The sequence below is a fragment of the Lolium perenne genome, chromosome 3 (assembly GCF_019359855.2).
Source record: "Lolium perenne isolate Kyuss_39 chromosome 3, Kyuss_2.0, whole genome shotgun sequence".
NCBI lineage: Eukaryota > Viridiplantae > Streptophyta > Magnoliopsida > Poales > Poaceae > Lolium > Lolium perenne.
Window position 1 is genome coordinate 271,212,513 of NC_067246.2, and position 27,908 is coordinate 271,240,420.

General features: G+C 39.6%; 1 protein-coding gene across 4 annotated transcripts; it reads right to left on the reverse strand.

Annotated features, from left to right (window-relative positions):
- Positions 1 to 877: 877 nt before the first annotated feature.
- Positions 878 to 27,836, reverse strand: LOC127344557 (uncharacterized). 4 transcript variants are annotated; one of them, XM_051370857.2, is made up of 44 exons: positions 27,546 to 27,836; positions 25,498 to 25,683; positions 25,102 to 25,191; positions 24,169 to 24,242; positions 23,933 to 24,088; positions 22,732 to 22,843; positions 22,510 to 22,565; positions 21,167 to 21,221; positions 21,026 to 21,082; positions 19,883 to 19,984; positions 19,408 to 19,488; positions 19,277 to 19,329; positions 18,128 to 18,197; positions 11,330 to 11,393; positions 11,074 to 11,222; positions 10,868 to 10,992; positions 10,720 to 10,777; positions 10,387 to 10,484; positions 10,023 to 10,107; positions 9,874 to 9,939; positions 9,744 to 9,803; positions 9,566 to 9,652; positions 9,263 to 9,437; positions 8,611 to 8,654; positions 8,390 to 8,521; positions 8,162 to 8,290; positions 8,036 to 8,088; positions 7,908 to 7,956; positions 7,665 to 7,723; positions 7,208 to 7,359; positions 6,976 to 7,130; positions 6,735 to 6,863; positions 6,558 to 6,643; positions 5,967 to 6,082; positions 5,759 to 5,871; positions 4,861 to 4,984; positions 4,663 to 4,781; positions 3,681 to 3,885; positions 3,418 to 3,589; positions 2,579 to 2,903; positions 2,327 to 2,466; positions 2,100 to 2,221; positions 1,756 to 1,957; positions 878 to 1,294 (listed from the first exon to the last, which is right to left on the reverse strand). In XM_051370857.2, exons 1-44 carry the CDS (start codon positions 27,648 to 27,650, stop codon positions 1,204 to 1,206), a joined length of 4,881 nt encoding a protein of 1,626 aa, XP_051226817.1. In that variant the 5' UTR covers positions 27,651 to 27,836; the 3' UTR covers positions 878 to 1,203. The 4 variants fall into 4 exon arrangements, with proteins under 4 accessions (XP_051226817.1, XP_051226816.1, XP_051226815.1 ...); XM_051370856.2 differs by having other exon boundaries at positions 10,023 to 10,110; XM_051370855.2 differs by having other exon boundaries at positions 22,726 to 22,843.
- Between the last annotated feature and the right edge of the window lie 72 nt (positions 27,837 to 27,908).

A 27,908-nucleotide genomic window follows, 5' to 3' on the forward strand; every position in this document is an offset into this window, starting at 1 on the left:
GCATTTTCGAGGGTAGTATGTGCTATTGTCCCGGTTGTGCCATGGGAGGAGAATAAAAAAGACAATCCACATGCACCTGGAGTTTTAATCCCGGTCGCAAAAGATGTTACCGGTGTGCCCCATTTCAGATGATCCATCGGGCCTTGGAAGTGTGGCAGGCCCGGACCTCTCATTTGCACTACACATATGCTTTGAGACGATGGCAACATCTCGATGTCATAATTGATCATCTTCACACTACACATATTCTCTGAGGCGCATGGAGTTGTTTCATCTTTCATGTGCATTCCCTAGATCGATTAGCGGTTTTCATGTTCACTAGTGTGGTTGTAGATCAAGCCCTTTCGATCCACGATTTAGTGTCCTTGCTCTTTGAGGCCTTACCATCCTGACTATCTACTGCAACAAGATTTACCCGTCTCAGATAGGGAGGAGCGATTGGTATTGTTTATTGTTTATTACTTGTATTGTCACTGGTGGTACAAGTACCAATTGGTATTCTTTATTACTTTGGGGCTACTTTGTAATTATGTTATTGATAGAATGGTGAACCTTTTCATAGAAAATACAGAAAAAAAGATTCACTCAGCAAAACAAAGTTTTTTTCGTTGCCTTCTAACTAAGATCTCGTTCTTTATTTACTGCACCAAGAGGTGGTTTGCATTTACATGCGATCTAGAGCGAGATGCACAAATAAGTACAGAATACTTCCACTGTTTAGGCATATAAACCATGTGTGGAAATCCACACTCCGGACATCATACATGTATATGTGTCACTCGTCAGAAATGCCCTTCTTGCCAGAAAAAAAATGTCGCACCGCTGATAAGAACACCATTGTTTCCTCTGGCAAAATGGAAATCAACCTTACAGATGATTGAATCAGTGAAAACAGATAATTATTTTCTTTCAAGACAATCACAGCCTTAATCCCCAATCCAGAATACAAGTTATTGTCACAACCAGAGTTGATTACTGCTACGTCAAAAATAAAATTAGCAGGCTATATACCTAATGTTACAGAAAAAAGTACACCATTTTCCCAACAAAATGTTACATGTACAACCCTATTCATGTATAGATGTGATTTCCCAAGCGCCTATTGCATGTCATGATGGATATACAGAATCATGGATGTAAATAATGAGGTGGAATACTAACAAAGCTATCAGATTCCCATCCAGCAAAACAATAAAACCGGAGTTAATCATTCATCTTTACGAGACGTTGCAGTCCTAGCTCCGAGGAAATGAGTCTGAGAAGCACTTGAACAAGCTCCCGAACCCTGGATTCTCTGATGCAGGGACATAGAATGCCAGTGTAAATTTGAAGAGTAAGAAGAAATTATTTAAGAAAACTATCTATTTTTTTATATTAATGGGCAAATTCAGGAAAACAATTCTGGCAGAGTTGATCAACTAACAGGAACAGCAGTTATCAGCTACTCATTGGTTCATTACCAAGAGATTGAACTACATAGTTATAGCAAGTTGGTAACATTTTTCCTACCGTGGACAGAAAATAATCATGAGGGTGATAGATCTACATTATTTACTGGAAATTCTACATGTTAAGCTACCTAACAGCTCCTTATTACTCAACTGCAGCTAGAATCCATCGTTGTGCACACTATTTGACCGCAACTACCTGTGTTAACTTTTCATTGATTGCTAACAATTTGATATTATAGCCCTATATTACTTGCTAGTAACTCTACATGTCAATCAACAAGCTCAGAGACAACCCTTTTCTTACCTTGAGACAACAAGCTCAGAGAAAGTGGGAAGCAACGACAATAAGTGAGCCCTCCCGTGGGACTGGTTTTTTCCTAAAGCCTCTTTCATGTACAGTGGTATGTTGAGAGCATTAGTTGTTTCAATGTTTATTTTTAGTCTAGCAAGCTCTTGAAGGACACAAACCGTTTCTTCAATCCTGACACTAGGCAATGGATGGTCTCCTGCAACAATACAACATTTCACAAGTGATAAATGACAGCACTTATGTTGATAGTTACAGTGTTAAAGATAACAAAAAATGATGCAGCAGCATTACTATGGAAGCAAGTTCAAGATTAAATGATCATAGATTTAGAAAAATACCTAGGTCATTTTCATCAGCTAAAAACTGACCCAATATAGTCTCACATCGCTTTGTAAGAATGGAAATAGAAGCTCTACTGGTTTCTGATACTGCCAGGTATGAGCTTGTCTTCAATGTACAACTGCAATCAATTACGAAAACAAGTTCAGATTCTGTTCTAAGTGTATTCTCAGTTTGGTAGTTGGCATAATCAAGCACAACCAAATGAAACAAAAAAATGGTGCACCTGCATAAAGAAAACATCATCTGCAAACAGCCCAGAGAAAATCTGCTGCAGTGCACTGGTAGAAGACTGACAGTTTGAATAGGCAGGGATCCTGTTCGTGATGCACACCGGTCAAGACAGTTCACAAGCCTTTGCAATACCTGGAAGAGAACAAACATTTGAACTACCTGTGAGATGGAAACAATGGAGCATTTACAAGGACTTTTTAAACTCTTTCAAGCCGCAACAAGTGCATCTTATTAGTGAACAAACCTCAACAGGAGCCTCCTTCTGCTGTTTCAGAACACAGTCTCCAAAAACTGTGAGGACAGTCATTTCAAGGCTTTCATCAGCTGTAACAGAGTCAGCTGAAGGAACATCTGAAGACAACACACGCCCACAAGATCCAACAAGAAAAGTTTCGTACACATCTGCAACCTCCTTCCAGAAGCGAGCTCTAGAAAGTTTATATGAATTCACGTCACTTCTACATTCAGCATTTTCCTGCCTCACCTCATCAGTCACAACACGGTTGAAGCATTCAGCAGAAACTCTCCAAAGAGTACCCCTGGGATTGTCTCTCCTTGTGTTCATGCACCTGTGTTAACAACTTTCAGAGTAAGCATGGAGTAACTAAACAATCCAATTCCTTCGGCTCATAACCAGATGGTTCCGAATTAACTTTTCTCAAATATATAATTAGTATGAACACTCTGAAGTGAGCACATAATCTTCTTCACTGGGGGAAATATTCTAACATTTCACATTGTATTCTTTTTATACCGCATAAAAAGTTGGGAACTTCAGATGTACAGGTTGAAATGTAACAACCGAACAAGTTATGCCATCAAATTTAACTCAAACAATATTCAAATAAATCCTCATTTTAGCAAAGCATCGAAGCTGCTTTGCCCCATCAAAGCTTGTATTCAACTACTCTACTTTCATGTATGAATACCTAATACAGATATGCCAAGATAATTTATGTGGAGAATGGAACATATGGTTGAATCTGCAAACCGTGCAGGAAGTACCAGGATGGGTTCACAAATAAGGACAAATAACTATTTCCTCCAAAGCTTTGCTAGGGACTGTAAGCTAAAGCAATTTACCTTCCAAGACCTTGAATAATTTCTGGAGCGGCACTAAACCTTTCATGTGGTGGAGCCTCTAAAAAAAGGTTGGCCATGATCGGCACAAGCTTTTCTACAAATAGAATGCCCCATCCACAGCCCACCATAGTATCCCCTTTTGTGCCACCGCCATTGATATGGCCTCGCTCAACTGTAGCCATGATAAATTACACATAAATTACTCAAGGTGTCATATTTCTTAAATTATGAAAATGTATGTAAGATATGATGACATGTCTTACCAGAAGCACGCTTTGTGCCATTGGCCAAAGCATCAGTATTCTGCCCGCGTACTTCTTTACTACTCTTGTGCAGGGGACTTTCTTCTCCGTTAAGATAGCATAGCAGCTCAAGCAGGAGAGGCGACCACATTGATGATAACATAGTTGTTGGGTGTAGCATAGGAATAATTTCCAAGATACCACGCTGCACAGGAGGGATGCTACCCTAAAGCATAAAAGACTAAGTGAGTCGTGGAGTTCAATACAGCAAAGCATGCAAGAAAGTTGTCAAGGTAGAAATAAGGAATAAAAACAGATCCCCGGAGCATGTAGGGAGAAATGAAGACTAAAGGCTTCTTTCGTAGTGTATCTCATGGCCAGTGGTCGCAAGATAAGTTTTTCCAAGAAAACGCAAAGGACTTGCGCTTCATTTAATTGTAAAGGTAGGGATTTGTTTACTGGTCTCCTAGGAGACGATGTTACTATGGAATGTTTCTTTAAGAGAACACATAGAAGCTTTAGTTCCATCAAGCATGAGAAGAGTACAGTTAAAGAACCATGTAATAAAAGTCACATTCCAAAACTATCTAAAAAACAATAGACACTAAAGCTTTTCATCGTGTATTATCCTACCCGGGGTATAAAAAAATAAAACAGGCATGTTTTGGTCCACTGTTAGTTTGTCGGGAAGGGGACAATGAACTATTTGATCCTAGTTAAAGCATTAGGAATTGGTCAAAATGGCTGAGCCAGAGCAATTTCAAATGGCAGTAATAGACTACTAAACCTTCCAATCGCAGGCTGGTAGGACCAAAACAGTGGTAAACAGCCAGTTCTGACTGGTTTTCTAAGCCCTGCTCATCATGCCCACCGTACATGTACTGGGATGGCCAACCAGTGAAATCTCCAAATACTTTGCACATAGGACACTTCTAGAATTCTAGAAATAAACTCTAGGGTGTAGCAAATGATACTTATAGAAATGGAGCTCACGAGCAAATACCAATTCACTATCATAATCTATAGAATTCATGGAACTCTTAATCATTAGATGCATAATAGCCATGAGCCTTAGGTACATGTCATCATTAAACAGAGACTGTGCTTGAACATAAAGATCTCCTGCATGAATGCAACATGATTAGTACTCATTCTAAAATATGAAACTTAATGACACAAACTGCGAAGTTCAGAAATTTACCAAGACCGCGAAGGACCTCTTGCTTCACTTTCTCGGCCGAGTCACTCTTATAGTTTGGTGAAGTTTGAAGAACAAGTTCGTAAATATCAAGAACGGATTGGACATAGGAGGATTCTAGATTGCCCTGAAAAAAAATATTAATTATACATCAAACATGTATTCTTGATGCTTATGTCAATAATATCTTAAAACATCTACTCATCACTCATGATATTTACACAGATAATAAAAGAAGTAACATGACAGGTCCAAGACATGCCATTTATCCACCGTGAAAGTTAAAATCAAGTCTTTCAACATGGAAGTCCAGAGAAATTAGTCAACTTTTGAAGAAGTGGGCTCCTTAAAAATACTACTCCCTCGCGGTTGTGAAAACATCTCATTAGCTTCTTCCAGGTGCAACAAAAAACATAAAATAGCCACTACAGTCATAAGTCATAATAGCAGTCATCAAGTGACTGCATTCCACTGACAGCTCACATTTCAAAGATGGTAAACACGTATACAAATGCAAAAACCCTATCTAAAATGTCAATTACTTCAATTTTCAAGTCACATTGGTTAAACAGTTCCAGTTTGACGTAGTTGGTCCAGAAATAACTGATTTCTTTGCTTCACGGACAAAGTTATTATCAGTTAGACTCATGACTTCTTATGCAAGTGTTTTCATTAATTTAACAGCTATATCATCTATTTTATCGGGAGATGGCAATGACATATAAACAAAACTGTGGATGACAAAGGCAAGGTCATGGCATAGCAGAATGTTCAAACCGTGAAAACAGTAGGTAGCACACTCATTGCTCCCATAAAGAAATACAACATTAAACGTTCAGCATCACAAATAATTTGAGCAGGCAGATAATGATAGCTCAACAATTCAATTTAGCTTACTAACCTTTGGACAGTTCGAACCAACAAATGTCTGCAAACAATTTATAGCTGCAAGAGCAACCTCCTTGCTACCATTTAAGATGCTATTTTTTAGAAAAGCAAGCAAAATTTCCCAACCTGAACATTTTTAAGCACGACAAGTCAATAACAGTTACAGGTAATTTATTAACTGCTATGCAACATAAGCATAATGAGCACTATAAAGAACTGACCAGTAGAAAATTTGTTCAGTTGCTGGAGGAGAGGGAAAAATGATCGTAGAAGTCTCGCTATACCACCTAGTAAAAGAACAATAGTTTCGTCCCATTGTTTTTGGGCGGTATTTCGACTGGAAAAGCAAAAGAAGAGTTCATCCAGTAAATAAAAGGAGGGAACAAGGAAAATCACCAAGAAACATGAAAGCTTACAAAGAACTCTACATTGTTTGATGCCACAATGAGTAAGACTAAATACTGATTGGCATGTGGCTTAATTGTGACAGCGACAGTGCTAATTAACATCAATCTGAGTTCAATTCATAAGATAAACAAGGTGTATTCTAGTTAATCGGAGTACATGAACATGTGTGCACTAAGTGGGGTTGTGGAAACTCCAATGTTTTCCTAGAATGCGCAGCACATCCTTCAGCCTTCTTCCATGTCTAAAATCAAAACGAGTTATCCGTATAATCAATTAACAACTTAACTTCCAGTTTGTATGGCGACCTAACCAAATAACACAAGTGGTCTTTTTTTTGGCTTTAAACACAATATTTCACATCAACCGGATATAGTCTGATTATAGTGCTTTCAAAGACTGAAAACCTGTGATGGATAAGCATATGAACAGCTTTCCCTGCACGGGTTCCTAATTCCTTTCCTTGCCACTCATCTTTAGATGAAGTAGATGCCTGAAAATGAAAATAAAGACTAAGGCTAATTATAACTAGAGAAAATTTAAGGGAAATATCGAAACATGCTAAGCAATTCTACAATACTTACCAAGTGGGAAACATGTTCTAACATTGGGAAAACATATATCCAAAGGCAATCCTCCCACATAGTTGGAGAAAGTTTTTGCCCATGAGTACAGAGAGTCTGAAACAGAGTCCGAACTGCTGAGTTCCGAACCTTGAAATAAACAAAAACTTTGCATAAATTCTGGTGTGTTGTACATGTCAAAGAATAAGCTACTCAAAAGATAAGTAAGCAAACCATGTATGGCCATGCACAGAAGACATACCTCTGGACGGTCATCTGCACCCAATTTTTGAAGAACAGAAAAAACTGAAAAGAATAGCTTATTGTAATCAACCAGTTGTTGTAAGGGATTTTGATTAACGTCTTTTTCGTTGGTTGGTGTATCTCCCTCTTTCATTGATAAACCCGACTGAACCTCTGCGATCAAAAAGAAAGCATGTATGAAGTATACAGAATCAGAGAGAATGGTAATGTTATCTGAAGTGGCCATGTACCTTCTTCATTCATGTGATTAGCTCTCTGAACAGACTTGCCGATTAATCCCTTCACAATAAAATCGGTAGCAGTCCACAGAAGACCAACTGCTGTCAAACTTATGTTTATGTCAGTTTTCTGGGCACCATATGCTCCAGTAACCAAAATGCATCTGCATTTGTTGGCACAAGAAAGTATCAGAGAAATTTGAAGTAGATAGTGAACAACTCATAAACTTTGGATGTACATGCCCAACTAGTAGCATCCTTAACTTTACAGCTCAGGCATCATAGATTTTGTATGCACAAAATCTCCTGGTAAAAATTGAGGATATTGACTTAGTGTATTTATTCTTTGCAACTTTGTGTAACTAACTTGTGAACATTTACGGTGCCCAACCAGCTATCAAAAAGAGTTCATTCTTTGACAGAGAAGAGATCCCATAGTATCTGGGAGCACAATGGATTCAAGACTTACTCATCAAGACATTGTACAGGTATTGTTGCCAGTCCCTCATTCATTATTACACGTATACTCTGCAAAAAAAGAAAATTTGTGTTGAGGCTACAAAATTGATTATTGGCATAAGTAACATTGTAGTCCCATTCCATATCCATAACCTGGAGTTAAAGGTCGATATTGCAGGCTCAGAAGTGAGCTACAAACTTTTGATAGAACTAACATGTATGCCAAATATAGGCACTGCGGTTCAGAATTTACCTGAAAGCCTAAGGAGATGGTATCTTTTTCAGATGCGTCGGTAACAGTCCTAGCAGAAAATGAATGTAAGGAACTACAAGTAATAAATACAAAACAGAAAACCCATCAAGAATGAATTGCAGTAACACCTCAACATATGTAGAATGCTGGGCCAGCTATAGGACAGTTTTTCTCCATGTCTCTGAAACAGTACTAGTAAGAAGTAATATGGTATGATGTACCCAAACGGAAGACATATGGAACAAGGTAAGTACCTCAAGGACATGCAAAAGAATTTTCAGTGCACCCATTTGAACATCAATGTTCTTGTTAGACGAATAAAGGATCACCAATGGAGATAAAACTGCGTACTCAAATGATCGTGTTTCACTTTCTTCGGCCAACTAGCAAGCACAGAAATCAATTCCAGTAAAAAGAAGTACAGAAATCAAAAGGTCAGACAAATCATGAAAGATAATAAGATTAGTTTAATGCGCTCTTACTTGGTACTCTTTAAACTGGTGAGATGCTGAACTGATACCCTGAAAATTTTCAGAACCCACTACAGAGCAAATTGAATGATCCAACGAATCCAGCGCCATACTACGTAATTGTGGGTTGGAGCAATTGGCAAGCTGCAATTTGTTACCATCATCAAGATCATCACGGCATTACAAATGACAGCAAGAAAGCAAACAGTCAATCCAAACATATGCACCGTTACCTCAAGATGATGTGCAGCAATTTGATCCCATATTGGTTCGACCCCTGTAGCATGATGAAACAACCAAATATAAGAAAACACCAAGGACACAATACTATGGTATCAAAAAACTTTATATCCTGACTATACTGCACATTCAGTTGCAACTATCGAGTTAATATAAGATCCAAGTTCAGAGCATTATTGTTAAATCCCCATCAGCCTAAATCCAAAGCTCATTATTTCACATGAATAATTTCACGCACTGGTAAACTTTTATGCTATATTTCATGTGACGGGACACTTGCCAACAAAACAAGGATGACAATTTAATGTGATCTATTAACATGGATATGAGATGATATCGATTTAATACCCAATGGCCTACTATGAATCTGTCAGATGAGTTTCACACATAGTATAAATAAATTACATTAGTTGCAAATTATGTTCATCCTGTGAAAAAGCATACATATAGCAAACATAATTGTTTTATTTAGCAAATGAATCTTCCTGAGGATTGTCTATACTCGATTGATCACAAATTATCATTTTTCTTTTACAGATATATCTTTTTGGGTACTTCTCGCAAAGAACATGAGGATTGTCATCATTTAAATAGGTTGCTTGTCTGAAAAGAACATGCCCATGCTTCAAGAAGGAAAGCACCCACGATGCAGATTATTGACAAGTATCGATGTCATGTGCTCCACTGAAAATGCAATGCTCCCAATCTGCTGGCCTGATAATTGAGAATTTCCTGATATGTGCTGACTTGACAATTGATGCAACGCAGACAAAAGTGACTTCACTGCAGTTACGTTCATCAAGGATGAACTTTCAAACAGCTGCATCCAAACAAAGAAACAAAACAACATTCAGTGTATGCAAAATGTAGTTAAGAGATGAAAAACAGAAGAGAAAAGCATGACGACCCCCCAAAAAAACAACAATAATATCATGCTTGCCTCCTGACCTGAGAATTTAAAGAAGAGAGTATATGGAAGTCACTGTACTGTCCAGATGTATCTCTTGAGAGTCTTGAAACAGAAGCCGATACTTCCTGTAGGAAATTTGTTGCACCACTTCAGAGGAGTTAGGACCTCAGATAACACTGATAGTACAAGAATTTAATAAACTTTACATTGCACAACCTGGGTCGAAGCATGCGGAGCATGAATAGTCCGATCAAGTGCTGCAAGAGTCTCCAAGACCTTGAAAGTTTTCAAGAATCAGATATAATAGCACAGTAGTTAAAGCTAGTTAATCTAATTCTCTACTTACCAAAACCCAGGAGGGACCCAGGACATTGTGTAATCGATGTGCCACATTAAAAAGTGTCCTCAATGCCTGGATTTAAAAATAACCAACTGTAGATATGTAATGCAGATTGAAAATGCAACCGAAATAAAATAGCTGCAAATCTCGCCTACCTGCACATTTTTGGGTGTCAGAACAATACTATCACGCTGATCCATCAACGTCTCAAGCTTCTTCGATCCAGGAGAGAGCAAGATACTACTAACATGTGTAGAACAAGAAAAGAAGTGCTCAGAGTTCATGAATAAAGATAAATAAGCGAGCAACTTTCTGGCTTTATTTTATGGACAGCTGAAGTACTATGACCACAATCACTAAGACATGCATATATTGTAACTGCAGTCAATTATACTGAAAAAGACATCATGTGTTCAAGATGCAGGAGACTCAAAAGGAGCTCCCCGTACAGAAATGTGGTATTGTTCTAACAAAGTTTCCTGTACAGATATACTAAGAAACAAGATCCCAGTGGCATACCTTTTCTTCTCCCCTTCGCTTGGGTTATTGATTGTAAATTTGCAAAGTGATGCAAGAAAAGAGTTCAATGGCTCTATAGCACGGAGAACTCCACAGGCCTGAAAGAGTTTGTGTGCCATATTATCATGGTGAAGAAAGATAATTGATATAATTCTAACTTATAATTCTGCAGAAAGGAATACAATAGACAATGGGCATAAAAGGGATAAAACAGAAACAGAAAAAATCAGCATCCCATTTAAAAGTCATAGCAAATGGATGTCATTCTATAAGAGGACTCAAACAGAGTTTTCTCCAAAGCGGTTTGTACATCAAACGGGGTATTATAATCACCTGAGTGAATGCCTGGTACCCCTTCAGTATTTCCAATATTATAGCTTCTCCCTGTGACCTATTAATTTGATTCCCATGAGCAAAGCATAGGAAAACAAGAATACAACTTCAAGTACAGGAATAATGTAAGTTTGGCTATGGACCTCACCTCATTAAAATAAGCGAAAGGGAATCAAGGATAGTTAACCATGTTGAATTGACCATGGCAACACAAAGAAGAGCCGATTGCCCACTACATTCCATACGATCCACTTCACATCTTGGTGATTCAAGCTAAAGGGAACAAAAACAGAATTATCACCTTTACCTTCCCAAATTCATAAATTTCTTCTAAATAATTTCTCTCTTTCTTACCTCACCAGCATCTAGAGCCTCGTCTGTCAAAGTAGCAATGGTGAAAACTACACCCAAGAGGCCTTCAAGGGCAAGAGTGATGGTATGTGCTTCGCTAGCAACCAAAACAGCAGCATTTGATGCATCGTTATCCATGCTCCACTCAATCCCTGCAAATAATATCAGTTTTATTTTATTCGTATTTCTTCAGCAATCTGGGAAAACAAATGAAGAAAACAGAGGAAGTACTATCAACAAATTTGGATATTGTAGGTACCTTTAGCTTTACTACTGAACATTCCAGCAACAGCTGCAAGAGTCTCTTCACTTGAATCTGAAGCCTATAATTGAAGATGTACTCAACATATGTAGGTATGTAGCATTGCACTAGAAACAAAATGACGATGAACATACATCAATCATGTCAAACTCACTGTCTCTTGTAAGACCTTACCAGCAAGATTTGACAAGATCTCATGTAAACAACACAGACCAAATTTACGCCCACGCACATACAGGTACTGAAGGTAGCAATAATTTTTAGTTCTCCTTATTGGTGAAAACAGGATACCAAGATGGAATTTAGCTAAAGGAGAGCTGCTGGAAGTCAAAGCAGGAGTAGCTGCTGGAAGTCAAAGCAGGAGTATGCTTCTAACTTCAGTATAAAACAAGAGTGAAACATGAATTATCATACCAAGGAAACTTTGAGTGCACTTATGGATGACAGAAGATAAGGGAAAACGTAGCTCAGGTGGTTTGGCATTGCATCCTGCCATAGAGGCATGGTGACTCTCCATTCCGTTTTGTTGTATAAGAAACTCTTAGGAATAGTCCTTCCCAAAAATCACATCCAAACTGGAATAGACCCATCAAGGGTGTAGTTATTATGTTGTTTCCATGTCCACCCATAATTTTAATAATGATAGAGACCTTTGTTGAAATAAGACAGATAATGTTGAGCGGTGGGAGCACCTTATTTAATAGGGGCAGCATAAGTGTAAGGGTGACTTCTTTTGGGCTTCTGCTTATGCATAAGCTGGCTTATGGGAAACGGTGGGTAGAAACTGTGGTGTGGAGAAGCACCTAGAAACTGGTTCCTCCTATTCTTTTGAGCTTATGAAATTTGGCTTATTTGTTATCTTGAGTTGTGAAATATCTGTAACGCCACTGAATTTGATATGCACCCTACATAAATAATGATACCATATTTTATACTAGTTTTAAGTAAGATATGAGATAGAAATGAATCGTGAAATTATGAAAAGTTGGATCATAATAAAAACATACACCAGTATCCCAGTATTTTTTTTTTTGCGAATGTATCATTGTATTATAATTCAGTACATGCCAAAATAAAAGATACTGTCTTAGTAGTGATTGCAATAATTCTTCAAGCAACGAAGTGTGTTTGCTTTGAATTTGGAGAGCTTTATCATTTTTTTACGGGAAACACACCAGGTACATATACACATGTATGTACGTACATGAGGACTTGAGTCGTGGAATTTGAATATCTACAAGTCGTACGTGCACACAACACGTGATGAGCATAACCATGGAAATCGTTAAATGCTAGTAGTACTGATGGGCGCACGTTTTCGGACAAAATCAGTGGGAGTCAGGCGCCTTGGTTGATTGGAATTTTCGTGGAGTGGCAGTCCTGCTGTAAAAACGAAGAAAAGAAGGGGCAGACTTCTACACCTGTTCGATTTTTAACGCAGAAGCTCGGGAAACGCCCGAGAAGTAGCTCGCGAGCAGTTTCTCGCTGGAGACAGAAAAGTAGCTTTGCGGTGGGGAGAAGCGGGCTGAAATTTTTCCGTTCTTTTGGGCTTGAGCTTCCTGGGACCTAGAAGCTGGGCTAGAAGCCCAAAAGAAGTCACCCTAAGATTAGTTTGTGTTCTATTGGCATGAGCTCGAATCTAAGATTAGTGTAATAGTACTCTAGTAGAGTCTAGAATGCTCTAGGGGAATTGGAGATTAGTAGTCTCCTAGGAGAGTCTAGAATATTCCAGTAGTGTGCTAGAATCTAAGTTAGTCTAGAGTATTCTAGGGAGTGTTAGTATAGTAGTAGTATCTAGACTATTCTAGTGTATGAGTTAACATGTAAGCCTAAGTTGAGCTATATATATGAGAGGGTGTGGAGGTCCAAGGGACCAACCCCATCCACAATTTCCCCAAAAGCCTGCATGGTATCAGAGCTAGAGGCAGTGATGGTGTGTGCTACGGGCTGCCTGTGGTGATTCGGTGGAGTGAGGTGGAGTTCCGCAAAATCCAGGGGAAATACAACAGACGGGCAGAGGATTGGAGTGCTGCCCAGGTAGAAGTGTTGATGTGAGCTGCTGCAGAGGTGCGGAGCCAACCGTCTGCAGCGTTCGGAGTGGTGGTGAATCTTGCAAAGTTCGGTGTGGTGGTGAAGGGAGCAGCTAGGTGAGGTGCAGCTGCTTGTGGCTTGCAGTGAAGAGGGAGAAGCAAAGGTGCTGATTTCTGCGTGTGCGAGTAGAGGACAGAGGAGAGACCTAAGCTGCGTGTGCAGCCAGAAGAAAGATCCAGAGGGGTCGAGAGATCTGCAAGAGTAGGTCAAATATAGCAGAGAAGAGAAGAAGCACATAAGCTGGTTTGTTGGTGATTTTCAGCAATATTGATCAATGGGGGAGAATCAAACAATTGAGAAGCTACTTGAGAAAATGACTCAATTGCTCAAGGAGATTGAGAAGTTGAGACAATCAAGGGAGAGTGCAGAAATTCCAAAACAAAGTGGAAAAACAACTGTCCTAGAAAATTGTGTGAATCTTGCACAAACAGAAGAAGCAATCTCAAGTCAGGCTCCTGCATTAAATGGAACTTGTTCAAATTGGATTCTGGATTCGGGAGCATCAGCACATGTCACGGGTAAGTGGAGTGAGTTTGCATCATATACACCACATCAACCCATGCATAAAGAGTCAATCCAAACAGACTATGGAACTTATCAACTTTGTGAAAGGGGTCGGCACAGTGAAATGCACTCCGTCCATTACATTGTCTTCGGTATTATATGCTCCATCGTTTCCGGTGCGTTTGGTGTCTATGAGCTCTTTGGTTGATGATATTGATTGTCGAATAATTGCCGATCGATATAATTGTATAATTGAAGAGAGGAAGACTGGAAGGAGGCTTGGCATAGGTGTGAGACATAAGGGATTGTGGTACTTGGATAGAAGGGAAACCGATGAAGCGTTGTGCACTGCTCTCACAGTTGTTACCAATGATGATGAGGCAAGGTTGATACTCCAACAATGTCGATTGGGCCATATGTCCTTTGATACTATGAGTAAGATATTCCCTGAAGAAATGAAGAAGGTGGACAAAGAAAAACTTGTGTGTGATGCATGTGAGTTTGGAAAACACACCAGGACATCATATGTGAGTCGTGGACTGCGGAGCACGTTGCCCTTTGTACTGATTCACTCTGATGTATGGACTTCCCCGGTGGTCTCTGTTAGCGGGATGAAGTATTTTGTCACCTTCATTGATTGCTACTCCCGAATGACTTGGATATATCTTCTGAAACATAAAAGTGAGGTGCTTACATGCTTCAAGGACTTCTATGCATATGTCCAAAATCGCTTCAACGCTAGTATTCAAATTATCAGGATAGATAATGGGACGGAGTATGTGAACAATGAATTTGGCAATTTTCTTTCCCAAAAAGGAATACTTCATCAAACTTCATGTCCTGATACTTCTCCACGGAATGGAGTAGCTGAAAGGAAGAATCGTCATCTGCTGGAGGTGGCTCGATCACTTATGTTTACCATGAATGTGCCCAAATTCTTGTGGAGTGAAGCGGTTATGACTGCTACTTATCTCATCAACCGGATGCCCTCAAGAGTGCTTAGGATGAAGACTCCATATGAAATGATCTATGGCCAAAATGAGTTCATCGTTCCACCAAAGGTGTTTGGGTGTACTTGCTTTGTTAGAGACCATAGACCTTCGGTGGGAAAATTGGATCCTCATGCTGTGAAGTGCATCTTCATTGGATACCCATCTGGACAAAAGGGCTACAAGTGTTGGAGCCCTAGTGAGCGGAGAACATTTGTTAGCATGGATATGACATTTAGAGAGTCTGAGCCGTTCTATGGAGAGAAGACGGACCTCAGCTCGTTGTTTGACTTTGACTCTCCTAGCACAATCGAAGCTAGTCGAGAGGGGGAGAGTGAACTTTTGAGGACAAAGGAACATGAACCATCCAGAGTTGTTGTTGGTTCAATTCCATCTCCTACGAGTGAAGAGAGATGAACAAAGCCAAATGAGGAAGAAAATCTAAGGGTGTCTACAAGGAGACAAGCTACAAGTGAAGAGAGATGGAGAAAGCCAAATGAGGAAGAGAACTTGAAAGTGTATACACGGAGAAAATCGCAGCATGAGCAGCAGCAACAACAGGTTCCCACGACAAGTGACACACAGGTGCAGGGGGAGCAACATGTGCAACAACAGGTTCCCACGACAAGTGACACACAGGTGCAGGGGGAGCAACATGCTCCAACAGGTGTTGAAACTGATGAATTGTCTGATGACGCAGGTCCATCTATTACGAGGGATTCAATGGACTTGCCCATTGCCAAGAAAAGGAACCCGAGCTGCAGCTAGAAAACCTCCAAATTGGTACCAGGAGGAGCATGACATTGCTAATTATGTATCATATGCATCTCTATCTACGAACTACAGGGCCTTCATCGCATCATTGCAATCTGTGGTGATCCCAAGAGATTGGAAAGAAGCAAAACAAGACCCAAAGTGGTACGAGGCCATGTTGGAGGAAATGAAAGCTCTTGAGAAGAACAATACATGGGATCTTGTTACTCTTCCAGCTGGAAAACGTCCAGTTACTTGCAAATGGGTGTATTCCGTGAAGCAATCCCCAGAAGGGAAAATAGAAAGATACAAGGCAAGGTTGGTGGCAAGGGGTTACAGTCAAACATATGGGATTGACTATGACGAGACCTTTGCGCCTGTTGCAAAGATGAGTACTGTAAGAACTCTTATGTCTTGTGCTGCTAACTTTGGTTGGCCCTTGCATCAGCTGGATGTCAAGAATGCTTTCTTGCATGGAGATCTCCAGGAAGAAGTTTATATGGACATTCCACCTGGCTTTAGTAACTCCAACACCCAGGGGGAGGTGTGCAGATTGAAGAAGTCTTTATATGGTCTCAAGCAGTCACCAAGGGCATGGTTTGATAGGTTCCGGAGAGCCATGCGCAATATGGGTTACAAGCAATGTAATAGGGATCATACCGTGTTCTATAGGCATTCAGGGCGTCGTATTACCATCCTTGCAGTTTATGTGGATGACATTGTTATCACTGGAGACGATAATGATGAAATAAGCCGGCTGAAGATGAGATTGAGCAGAGAATTTGAGGTTAAGGATCTAGGACAACTCAAGTATTTCTTGGGTATTGAGATTGCGAGATCTCCTAAAGGAATAGTTATCTCTCAACGGAAATATGTGTTGGATCTACTCAATGAGACTGGTATGCTTGGGTGTCGGCCTGCTTCAACTCCTATTGAGCAAAATCACCAGCTATGTGCTCAGTCAGGAGATCCAGTTAATAGAGAGCGCTACCAACGGCTTGTTGGTCGACTTATCTATTTATGTCATACGAGACCTGATATATCTTATGCCGTGAGTGTGGTGAGCCGCTACATGCATGACCCAAGAAGTGGACATCTAGAGGCAGCTTATAGAATTTTACGCTATCTGAAAGGAAGTCCTGGAAAAGGTCTATGGTTCAAGGCCAATGGGCACTTGAGTGTGGAGGGATATTGTGACGCTGATTGGGCAAGTTGCCTTGATGACAGAAGGTCAACATCAGGCTTTTGTGTCTTCGTAGGAGGAAACTTGGTATCTTGGAGGAGCAAGAAGCAGCATGTGGTCTCAAGATCAACTGCAGAAGCAGAGTATAGAGCAATGGCGGTGTGTTTGTGTGAGATGTTATGGATGAAAGGCCTCCTATCAGAATTGAAGCTACTGCGGAGAGGGCCATTGAATCTTTGGTGCGACAACAAGTCAGCAATCAACATTGCTAACAATCTCGTTCAGCATGACCGAACAAAGCATGTGGAAATAGATCGATTCTTCATTAAAGAACGGCTTGACGAAGGAACCTTGAAGTTAAGCCATGTAACCTCTAGAGAACAAATAGCAGATTGTCTAACCAAAGGATTAGGTAGTAAGGAATGTTTGTTGGCATGTAACAAGATGGGAATGATAGATATCCATCGCCCATCTTGAGGGGGAGTGTTGGAATCTAAGCTTAGTGTAATAGTACTCTAGTAGAGTCTAGAATGCTCTAGGGGAATTGGAGATTAGTAGTCTCCTAGGAGAGTCTAGAATATTCCAGTAGTGTGCTAGAACTAAGTTAGTCTAGAGTATTCTAGGGAGTGTTAGTATAGTAGTAGTATCTAGACTATTCTAGTGTATGAGTTAACATGTAAGCCTAAGTTGAGCTATATATATGAGAGGGTGTGGAGGTCCAAGGGACCAACCCCATCCACAATTTCCCCAAAAGCCTACAGTATTGTTAGACCTACAGGGTGAATGGAGGAAGTATTATGATGTCTCACCTAAATCAAATGACTCAAACGCACGGCAGCAAGATTGCTAGGGCTAGGGCGCTAGGCTGAGGATAACTTGTGAGATAAAATACTGTGATAGGATTCTTTCACTGAAAGCATGGTATAGTCACTGAAACAAAAACCAGAGCATTATAAAATTGTCATTTTCAACCAAGCTACATTTGAGGTGTGCGACTACTTTTAGATCACTGCACACCAAAGCGGGACTACACCAGCTAAAGCATGGTATGGATGCATATCAGCACGACAAGTCAATACATCTAAAATCAAGAATAGTAAACAGGGCATACAAACAAAAAGGCGGTTTGTACTGGAAACAGAATTACCAAGTCAATCAATTTGATCTTGAGACATAAATAAATACATGTTTGCACAAACACAAATAAAGAATATACGACCCAAAAGAAAAGGAGAAACTCATGTTATGGAAATGGTATGTACCAAGGTATATCACCTGAACAGTAGCTACCACCAAGGCAAGTGCTTTAACAATGTTCTCCACAACATTAGTATTTGTAGGGTTTCTGTATTATTGGCAAAAAAATATAAAAATATTAGCTGAAAGTTTCCAAAAAAATATGTAAATGTATAATGTATGACCAAGAGATGAAATGCATCAGTGTAGTAACTAGTATGAACATGGAGGTACAAAGCAGACTTCTAACCTAGGCACCTATAGTGTAGAACATAACAGGGGTGCTTTCAGTAATTCAAGTGTAGCCTCCAATAGGCTCTTTGCTCCAAACATATAAATAATTATATATAGCGCATGTTAGAATCCTTAAATTCCCTTGGGAGGTTTATACACAACTAACCACCACAAGAAAACAAGGAGCATGTGTACCTTCTCTACATTGCATGCATGGATATCTGTGAAGTGAAACCTTTTAAAGATGAGATAACTTAGCCTATGTCCATTGGTTACATACAATATAAACAATAATGCTAAAGATTTTAGGGTCATGGTATCTCCAGCAGATTCTTAAATCCACCTACTTGTCCTATAGCAACAGTACTGTTGACAGCACTGCAACCGTATACCCTAACCAACTAACACAACTTGACATAATTGTCCTGAATTTGGGATATGAGTTGCCGCGATAGTATTTTCAAGTTCCATTCCACACTCGCAAGGTTATTATAACACAAGAATAGCTATGACAAACTTCACAGAAGTTACAGCTTACTGAATCCTGATTAGACATTTGGTAGTTCAGCTCATTACTGAGGCACACAGGCAAAGGAACCATATATGCCTTTAGGCACCGGTCTAGAAAACCTTGCTCTCATACAAATGAAGCATGTTAAACAATTTCTACTGAATATAATTTCAATCATGAGAATACGTACTACCTACATGCCTACGCTAGTTAAATTCAGGGACCAATTCTCTTGGAAATCGACCACTAATAACAAAATGTGAACTATGAGCCAGTATATACAATAGTGCCAACATTGTTTTTGGGAAAGACATGCAGACACCAACTTTCTATCCTGCAACACAAGCATGATGTGGAAGCTTCTAGACAAGTCAAAAATAAGGCCAACCACCAGCAGAGAAAGAGGCATAGAAATAATGGTGCTGTGTGGATACAATACATACATGTCAAATGTCTGAAATAGGGAGCGCAGAGTGCGAGCTTCTATACAAAAACCCTGATGAATCAACGGGTGCACACAAGTAAGAATAGGTCATCCACAAGCATCAATTTCCGTTGTACCCAGGGAACTTACCCTCAAAATTTCAAGAACAAGTATCTGATGCCATAAAGGTAAATCCAGGCGGGTAACTTTCACAAGCATGTTCAGGAATACCTGTCAACACAAGCATCTTAGTGCTCATGTAGAATAACATAAACAGAATAAAGTAAAAGCACATTGAGCACTCATTAAGTCATTATTATATAGTGCTGCCAGCTGGCAATTTCCAGTGGATTGTTCTGTTATCTGGACATAGCAATTTCTCTCTTTCGCAGTTTGATTTTTAGCACAAATGAGAAATAGCTAACCAAAAATGCAAACATCTGAAAGTAGTTCTACCAAACGAGACTGGCAATGGTCATAATCCACTGCAATGCTGGTGGGCCAGACTCCAGTTGATCAATTAAAGTTATCAGAAAGCTAAGAGTTGGAGCATATGTTGATCGTTCTCGATGCTCACAGGCCCATTGCAGTACTGGAATATACATGAGCTTGGACAGAATAATACCTCACTTTCAGTGACAAGTGAAGAGCTGTAGAGTCTGATGACATGAGCAACCAAACGTAGGACTAAACGGCGAAAAGCAGGTTCCCCTGCTTCACCTTCAAGCTGAAGATAAATCAGCAAACATATCGATATAGAATTAGTTTAATAATTGGATCATGCAAGAAATCAGGTACTCCCTCCGATTCATATTAATTGACTTCCATATGGATGTATCTAGAACTAAAATGTGTCTAGATACATCCATATTAGAGTCAATTAATATGAACCGGAGGGAGTAGCAGAAATGGTAAACTCGTGAAACCCATCTTGCTTTAATTTTTTATTTCCTGGCAACTAAACTAGGTACTGGCACGTCAAAAGATGAGGTTCATTATTTCACATCTGCCTCTAAGTTCCTGGGACTCTAACGATTGGGAGCAGAGAATGCGCCATGTTTCTTAACACACTCCATCTCATAACTTAAGACCAATTCTTTTGAAGAATGGGCTGGTGTTCTATGCTGTTAATTGCATAAAATGCACGAGTTTTGTTGCCCTAACCAGAAAAGGAAAAAAATACCAATCCCTGCCCAATTTAAAGATCCTAGCTTTGCTTTTCATTTGGGCGCATTAGTATATCTTGCCCATTTTGGCAAGAACCTGTCCAACTTGTCGGGGAAAGAGGAGGAGCTTTCTCAGGATGGAGAACTTCATATGCTACACAAACTTAACACCACAGGATGAAATTGCCAAATTGGTTGTCTAGCCCGAGCAAGGTCCTAATCATAAAGGGCGAACTATATAGAATGGCTACTTATTTAAGGCCAAATCTTACTAGCCCAGACTTGAGTGGAATGAGGCATGTGTTTTTCCTGTATTGCTGCTACAGAGCTAGAGCTACCGCTGTCAAATAACACATGGAAAAATGCATTTCAAAGTTACATCCAGCCACAAAACAGTGCTAAAAAAGTAAATGGATACTGTATGCACCTAAAAGTACTTGAAGAAATGAAGAGCACTTCAAACTTCTTCGTTAGTAAAGTGGCAGGTCAAATTCATGCTTCTGCATATAAATTTTGCAACTGTGGCGAAGCCTTAATGTGCTGGTAGCTATTTAGCATACTATAAATTTGAAAAGGCAAACTCCTTATTTTTACTTACTTACCTCCACATTTGTGCGGAGCGAAGTCATAAGAAGTGAGCATATTTGATGACGCAGTACCTGGCAGGTTTTAAGAGGCTCTTTAGTTATGGGTCAATGGTTAACCAACATATCTGAGGACAAAAGTTGTACAGAAACACAAACCTGCTGGTAAGATAATAACGTCCGGAATACAGGAACATATGTGGATAGCACAAACCTGGCATAAAGAAGGTCAAGACACACTCAGCGTCAGTAAAGACTTAGGATAAGCTATGTTTAACTCAAATTCTAGAAAATAAATATCAATATATTATATGAGATAAAAGAGTTAAAAGCAATGTTCTGGTGAAAAGATTGGCATCACTTGTGTAGCTAAGCTATAATAAAAATTGAGAAAAAAATAGTACAACAAATTTCGTTGTGTTACTTAACAAATAAAACAGAACAATCAGTAACAGATCATAAGACAAAATGCAGAAACCGGAGAAAAATGCAATTACAACAGAAACAGAAAAAGATGTTGACACATGTTACAACAGTCCAGAAATTTGGAAAACACGTTCTATAAGATGAAACAAAAAAGTTTGTACCAGTTTACAAAGTACTGACTGTATCTCTTGTTTATGAATGGAACCATCTTTGAAAAAGTAATGTGATCTATTGCACTTGCAAGCATCAATGCCCCTTGTTTTTATATCGGACTATCTTTGGGATTATAATGTGACAAGTAGTGCTTCCAAGCTCCCCTTGGAAACTTAAACTGGACAACGCATTAAGGGTTTGAATTGCACTCGTCCACTATTTCACTACCTCAGATACCTTCAATGATTATGTATGATCCTCAAGCATGAATTAAATGCTTTAAGCACTAATAATGCTTGTGTGGGCACCTGTGAGTTTGTAGGAAGATGTAACCACCTCAAAGCAAATATACTTGCACTAAAGGGTTGGGCTTTTGAATTGACGCTTACAGACATAGCAAATTCCATCTTCTAAGCAGCTCTTCCATCAGAGATACTCGTCACTTTAGTTTTTAGAAGTCATTCCATAGTTCCATACTTCACGACTTCAACAGGGCAAGTAGATGGCACCCACCATTGGTTTGTGCCCTAGAAGGACCTCACATGGGACCAATCTAATGTGACCCTTTGCACTTCACAGGATCAAAAATAAAATAAAGATGCTTATAAGAAAATCAAACTCAAGTTTAGTTTCTAGAACTTTTTTTTCTTTGGATTGCTATTTATTTTAGTGTGTGTATACTGCACTTCACAATTGCTTCCAGAACTCTTGCTGCAGCAGAACCCAGCCCTCTATATAAGCACCATTGCGACATCAGCTTCACCAATGACATGTGACAACAGCAGCTCAAGGAACTTTTTAACTAAGACTAGTGAACTTAGTTAAAACACGAAATTTGTAGAATATTGAGCATCATGAAAGCTGTGACAACTGAGTAATGGAAGTATCCCAAGATTTTCATTATGAAACTTAAGAGAACTTACTCAAGTATGTCAAGGGCAAACGTCCTATGCAGTGACTGAGCATGCAACCACCTAGCCTAAAGAAAGAGAGACAGTGGTAACTTTATCAAGAAAAATTGGGTCTAGAAATTCAGTAATTTAAGTTCAGAGTTACTGAATAAAATGTAACAACATAATATGAGCGAGTTAATTATAAATATTTAAAGGACGGAAAAGGTGCTATCAGAAATTGTTCACACATACAGATCCACCTGCGGCAAGAGCTGTCAGGTCTTCGAGCAGACGGAGACCGAGCTTTCCGACGTCAGTAAGACCTTCCCTCATGGTGAGTTCACCATAGTTGAACCCTTGTGAGCTGTCACCCAGGGTAAGTTGAATATCAACTAAAACAAGCAAAGAGAAAATACAAAATAATACATTTAAAAATTTAATATCTGAAATACTGCATGCTGAAGTATTTTAATATCAAATGGCTTTCACTTTAACTTGAAGGAAGAAGTTGTTTTACATCATCTGGAGGAAGATGATGAAACGGAAACACAAGAAATGTAGAATTGGTTAAATCATCATCCATGTGAATGGCATGATCATGACAGATGTACTAAAAAAAGCACAGGACCAACGAGCAAGATCTGTCTGGGTGGGCAACACCAATGTGCAATCATCAGTAGGTATCCATCACACGGCAATAAGGATGGTGCAGCTAAGACCATCCTAAGATTCTAGCAGAATGCATTGATGCCAGTGTTGTCAATGGATAGAAATACAATAGGGGAAAATAAAGCTTCAGACACCCAAGTATACAAGATAAAAGAAAAGCAAGGTTGCCGAAGGATCAAAGTTAATTTGCACGGACTGAATGGTGCAGATAAGATTCTAGCAGAATGCATTGATACCAGTGTTGTCAATGGATAGAAATACAATAGGGGGAAATAAGCTTCAGACACCCAAGTATACAAGATAAAAGAAAAGCAAGGTTGCCGAAGGATCAAAGTTAATTTGCACGGACTGAATGTCGATTGGCTGCTAAGACCATCCTAAAAGGGCTACTAGGTATTTCTTCTATTAAAAATATACTCAAATGCTCATCTTATTCAACATTCATGACTAAACAACAACGAAAGGGATCATCAGATAGAGATCAGTTTCTAGCTCAACTTTCTGAACATTTTATGATTCCCTCTTCTTAGTACCTTTCATACTTGATAAACTAGAGAAAGCAATCTATTAGGGATCTTTTTACCACACCATACCCCATGCTTAGTGTCTCATCTCATGTGTGTGTCGACACTAGATAATGTGCCAGAAATTAACCCAAAGAGATAATGCATAAAAGGTGTGTTTCTTGCTAACAAACATTTTCGATATTAGAGTAGATTGTTCTGTATTACTGCAGGATATGAGCATAATATTAAAGAATGAAGAGAAATATACTGAGCCTTACAGCGTCTGGCCGAAGCTACGAGTAAGATTATTGGCAACAGAGCTAGCACGTGAACTGAGTCTTGCTGGGGATGCTTTACCAGTCGGAAGTGATTCAGCAAGAACAACATTATCAAAGACCAACGCCACTGCTTGTCTAAATGTAGCTGCTGCCGTGCTAAATGAAGAATGTATAATTTAGGAGATCGTAAAGAAGGAATTAAGAATATTGAGCCAACAACATGTGAATGAGCTTACTTGCGGACACTGTCAGAAGACCGACTGCTTTCAAGTAGGTGAAGACATATGCCAAGGGCTTGAGACATGTCCTCCTGAGAGAAATGAAAACAATGTGCTGATAAGATTAGCCTATTGATGGTAAGAATAATGGCCCTCAAAATAGTACAGCGTTCAGTAGAATTGCATTAACTACAAAAATAGTCAAGTTTCATGTACATTCCAAGAAATAATCAACAGCAATGCTCCCCTCTGGGCAGAAATAACAATTTATCGTGCAGCTGGAGTTAATATTTTTTCCATTGCAGGTAAATAGGTAATAAAGATTCACTATTGCCATAATGCAATATGTTTAACACATAAACATCTGGTAACCCAAGCCCAAATAGCCAGGCGCCAGAACCCCAAATAAAGCAAAAAAAAAAAAAAAAGGGCATGGTACCTTATTTTACAAGAACTAAAATAATAAGTGGACATAAGCCAAATTCGAAAACAGAAGGCTAAGAGTGGCAACTACTCATTGGCGCACTGTTAGAGTCATATATTTAACGTTTTCTATAGAGGGAAGCTTCTATGTGTTACAGGGTCAGCGAACCATAACACATACTCCCTCCGTTCCTTTCTATAGTGCCTATTGTTTTTTGGCACGGAAATTAGCGCGAGCCATTTTTACACACAAAACCCCCTAGCGATATCACAGATAAAATAGGAAACTGAAAACAGATCTCAGAAATACATGACCAGATCGGTTTCCAGATTTTCTGGACTTGACCTGATCGGTGGAAGGGGTTCTTTGCAAAAAAAAACATAGATTTACTCTTATATTCTGAAACAAATGCGAAAAAACAATAGGCATTATAGAAAGGAACGGAGGGAGTAATAAGAAACTATTTTATCTATTACAGATATTAAATAATCTAGATAATTTATATAATAATGGTCGATAGGTGCTACCTCACTTTCAGGACGTAAATGTGACTGAAAGACAATTAACATTGTCTGCAAAGTCTTCAACTGAAGACTCTCATCTGTCATCTCAGCGTGCTGCAGTCAGAAAAAAAAAAGTTGAGTGATAATTACTTTGACGGCCTTAAGAGTTAAGGTACTACAGGACGATCCATCAAATCAAATCACACAGATACTTACATATGGACAGATAAACAGAAGATCTTATAAATTATAAACAGTTCTAATTAAGAATCAGCTTTCCGGAGAAAAACACATTATCAAACTCAAATATCCAGGATAATATATAACACAAGCCCTTCGATATATGCCAATTAGGTTAAAGTCATTAGACTAAGCTCAAAAAAGTGAGGCAAGTAGATACAGAAGTAACTAGAGACTCACATCCCTCAAAGTAGCTAATATCTCCTTCAACGCAGAAGATGCTACAGCATCATGTGATATAAGCTTTTGCAAACAGGATAGTCCTATCACACTCAGCTTCACTGATTTGACGTTACATGCCATCAGAAATATCCGCAATATATCCCCATTTTGAGCTATTTCCCTTGGATTGGATAGAGAACGGAGCTGCAAGCCAAAGATAATTGAACACGAATGTGAAATAAGCAAGCGGCATACCACTTACATCACATGAGAAATAAAAAAATGAATGTTAAACGTACAAAAAGGCTACAAAGTACTAGCATCTTTGCAGGAGTAACATAAGAAACAAAACAAAAATCCATTCATCATTAGCAATTACAGATGCAAAAAAAATTGACTCTAGGGAGGAATTAGCCCCAACATGTAATTTTGGATGGGTATGCAGTATGCTTAATCATTTTTTCTGAAACAGAAAAATCAGGTTATGTTGTTGATGCACAAAGCAGATAAAATGGTGATGGAATATAATTATATGACAACTACTTGGTTAGTTCCTTCATAGGTCACAACAACATCAAAAGTGTGTTAAACATAGAAAACTAATACGGGGAAGTGGCAGGGAGGTTCCACAAGATCAAGGCAGAAATAAGCATAAATATGGACAACATCTCCAACACGGGCCAAGTGCAACTAAGTGCTGACTAAAATCTAAGCTAATTCAGTTCAAACTTCAGAGCACATTGTTGACAACGAAGACATTGGTTATTTCAACTATTGAAATAGTTATGGGCAACATTGTGTGCCAGCATCACTAAAGTTCACTCCTCTATTTCAAGTATATCCAACAGAAAACCTTGGTGGTGCGCACAAATACAGTAATGCTACGAGAAGAAACGGAAAAATGGTAATACCACCCCCCCACCTCAGTACACACAAAAAAGAGGTATGTGTGAATGTTATTTTCATGCACCAAGATTGCTAAGAGGTAGTAATGCTACGAGAAGAAACGGAAAAATGGTAACACCACCCATCACCTCAGTACACACAAAAAAAAGGTATGTGTGAATGCTATTTTCATGCACCAAGATTGCTAAGAGGTATAGTGCAGTTGCTGTTCTGTTTAGTCTACCAGTTGATCGCACTTGATCAAATAAATATGAGCAGCACTGTTTCATTATGTCGATTGTTCATGGATATTTTTTTTGTGAAAACTCTTGTTATGTAGATATGTAGTATGTAGTATTTCATCTTAATCATAGAACGGAACCAGTATATTTTGCTCAAGTTATGCAAATGTCAAGGCCTATTTGTGTGTGTTCTATCATGAAATCCTGTAAAAGCTACTTCTACGGTGTCCGCCGCCCAGAAACATGCGAACAAGAGAAGTAATTTGTGTGTCTCCAGTCCCCACTACAGTGAATAAAAGTTGTCCCTCCAACCACAAACCAAACTTAGTAGGTAACTAGGTATTGAACCCTTCGACTGGAGAAACCGATAAATTTCCTCCAGCTCTACAGGGTGTATGCCCAGTCTTCTTGTGGAGCTACTTGAACTACTCTCACAAGCTATGTGCCATTGGCCCAAGCTTTAGCTTGGGATCTCCAATGAAAAACGATGCTCTAACCGAAATCAGTTGCAAACTTCTAAATGTAAGCAACTCGCAACCATTCTTTGCATTTGAAACTCTACACCTACCAAACAGACAAACCCTCCCTAGCACTAACCATTAACTCTGGGACTAACTGAAAGTCATCAAAGGTAGCAGAAATGTCTATCCTACAAGTCACCTAAGTGGAATTGGCCAAACCTTAGTCCTCCTGCAAAATATCACCTAAAATCATCAGGCAGGAGTCCCACTCCTACATCAGTAGCTCACTACGCACTGCTATCGCGAAACCAGACAGAAAACAGAGTTACAGAGACTAGCAGCAGCTTCCAGCCACAGTTCGAGATGTTTGGACACTACTTCCTCGGCCAGTTGGATCCGAAACGAGCTAGCAAAAGCGACACAGACGCGAAATGAGTAGCCGCACTGAAATCTCGGGGAACCATGGGGAGAGGCGAACCTTAAGAGTTGCATGCTCGGCGGCGTCCTTGACGGCCGGGTGGCGGCGGCGCGCCTCGGCGGAGAGAGCGCGGAGATCGGCCTCCAGAGCCGCCATGAAGGCCATCCCCGCCTCTTGATTCTCCTCCGCCGGTTGAGCCGGGAGGCTAGGGGTTAGGGTTTTGGATTATCTCCTCGCGGAGATCGGAGCAGGACCGGACGGAAAATGGAGGATTGGTGAGATCTGATGAGGTGAGACGGAGACGACGACGACGACGACAGGAGCTTTGTGATGTTAGTTGCAATCGACCATCGCTGATTTCTTGTGTTGCGGTGGGGAGATGGTCGCAGAACCGTTGGATCATGATCTATGGGTGTGTTTGCT

What these genes read in the sequence shown, in the direction of transcription:
- LOC127344557 (XM_051370854.2), bottom strand. Translation starts at nt 27,650, where the DNA reads ATGGCCTTCATGGCGGCTCTGGAGGCCGATCTCCGCGCTCTCTCCGCC. An exon ending in ATTTACGTCCTGAAAGTGAG is followed by an intron (nt 24,243 to 25,101) that starts GTAGCACCTATC and finishes CATTTCTCTCAG; the next exon opens with GAGGACATGTCTCAAGCCCT. An exon ending in AGAGGTCCTTCGCGGTCTTG is followed by an intron (nt 4,782 to 4,860) that starts GTAAATTTCTGA and finishes GCATTCATGCAG; the next exon opens with GAGATCTTTATGTTCAAGCA.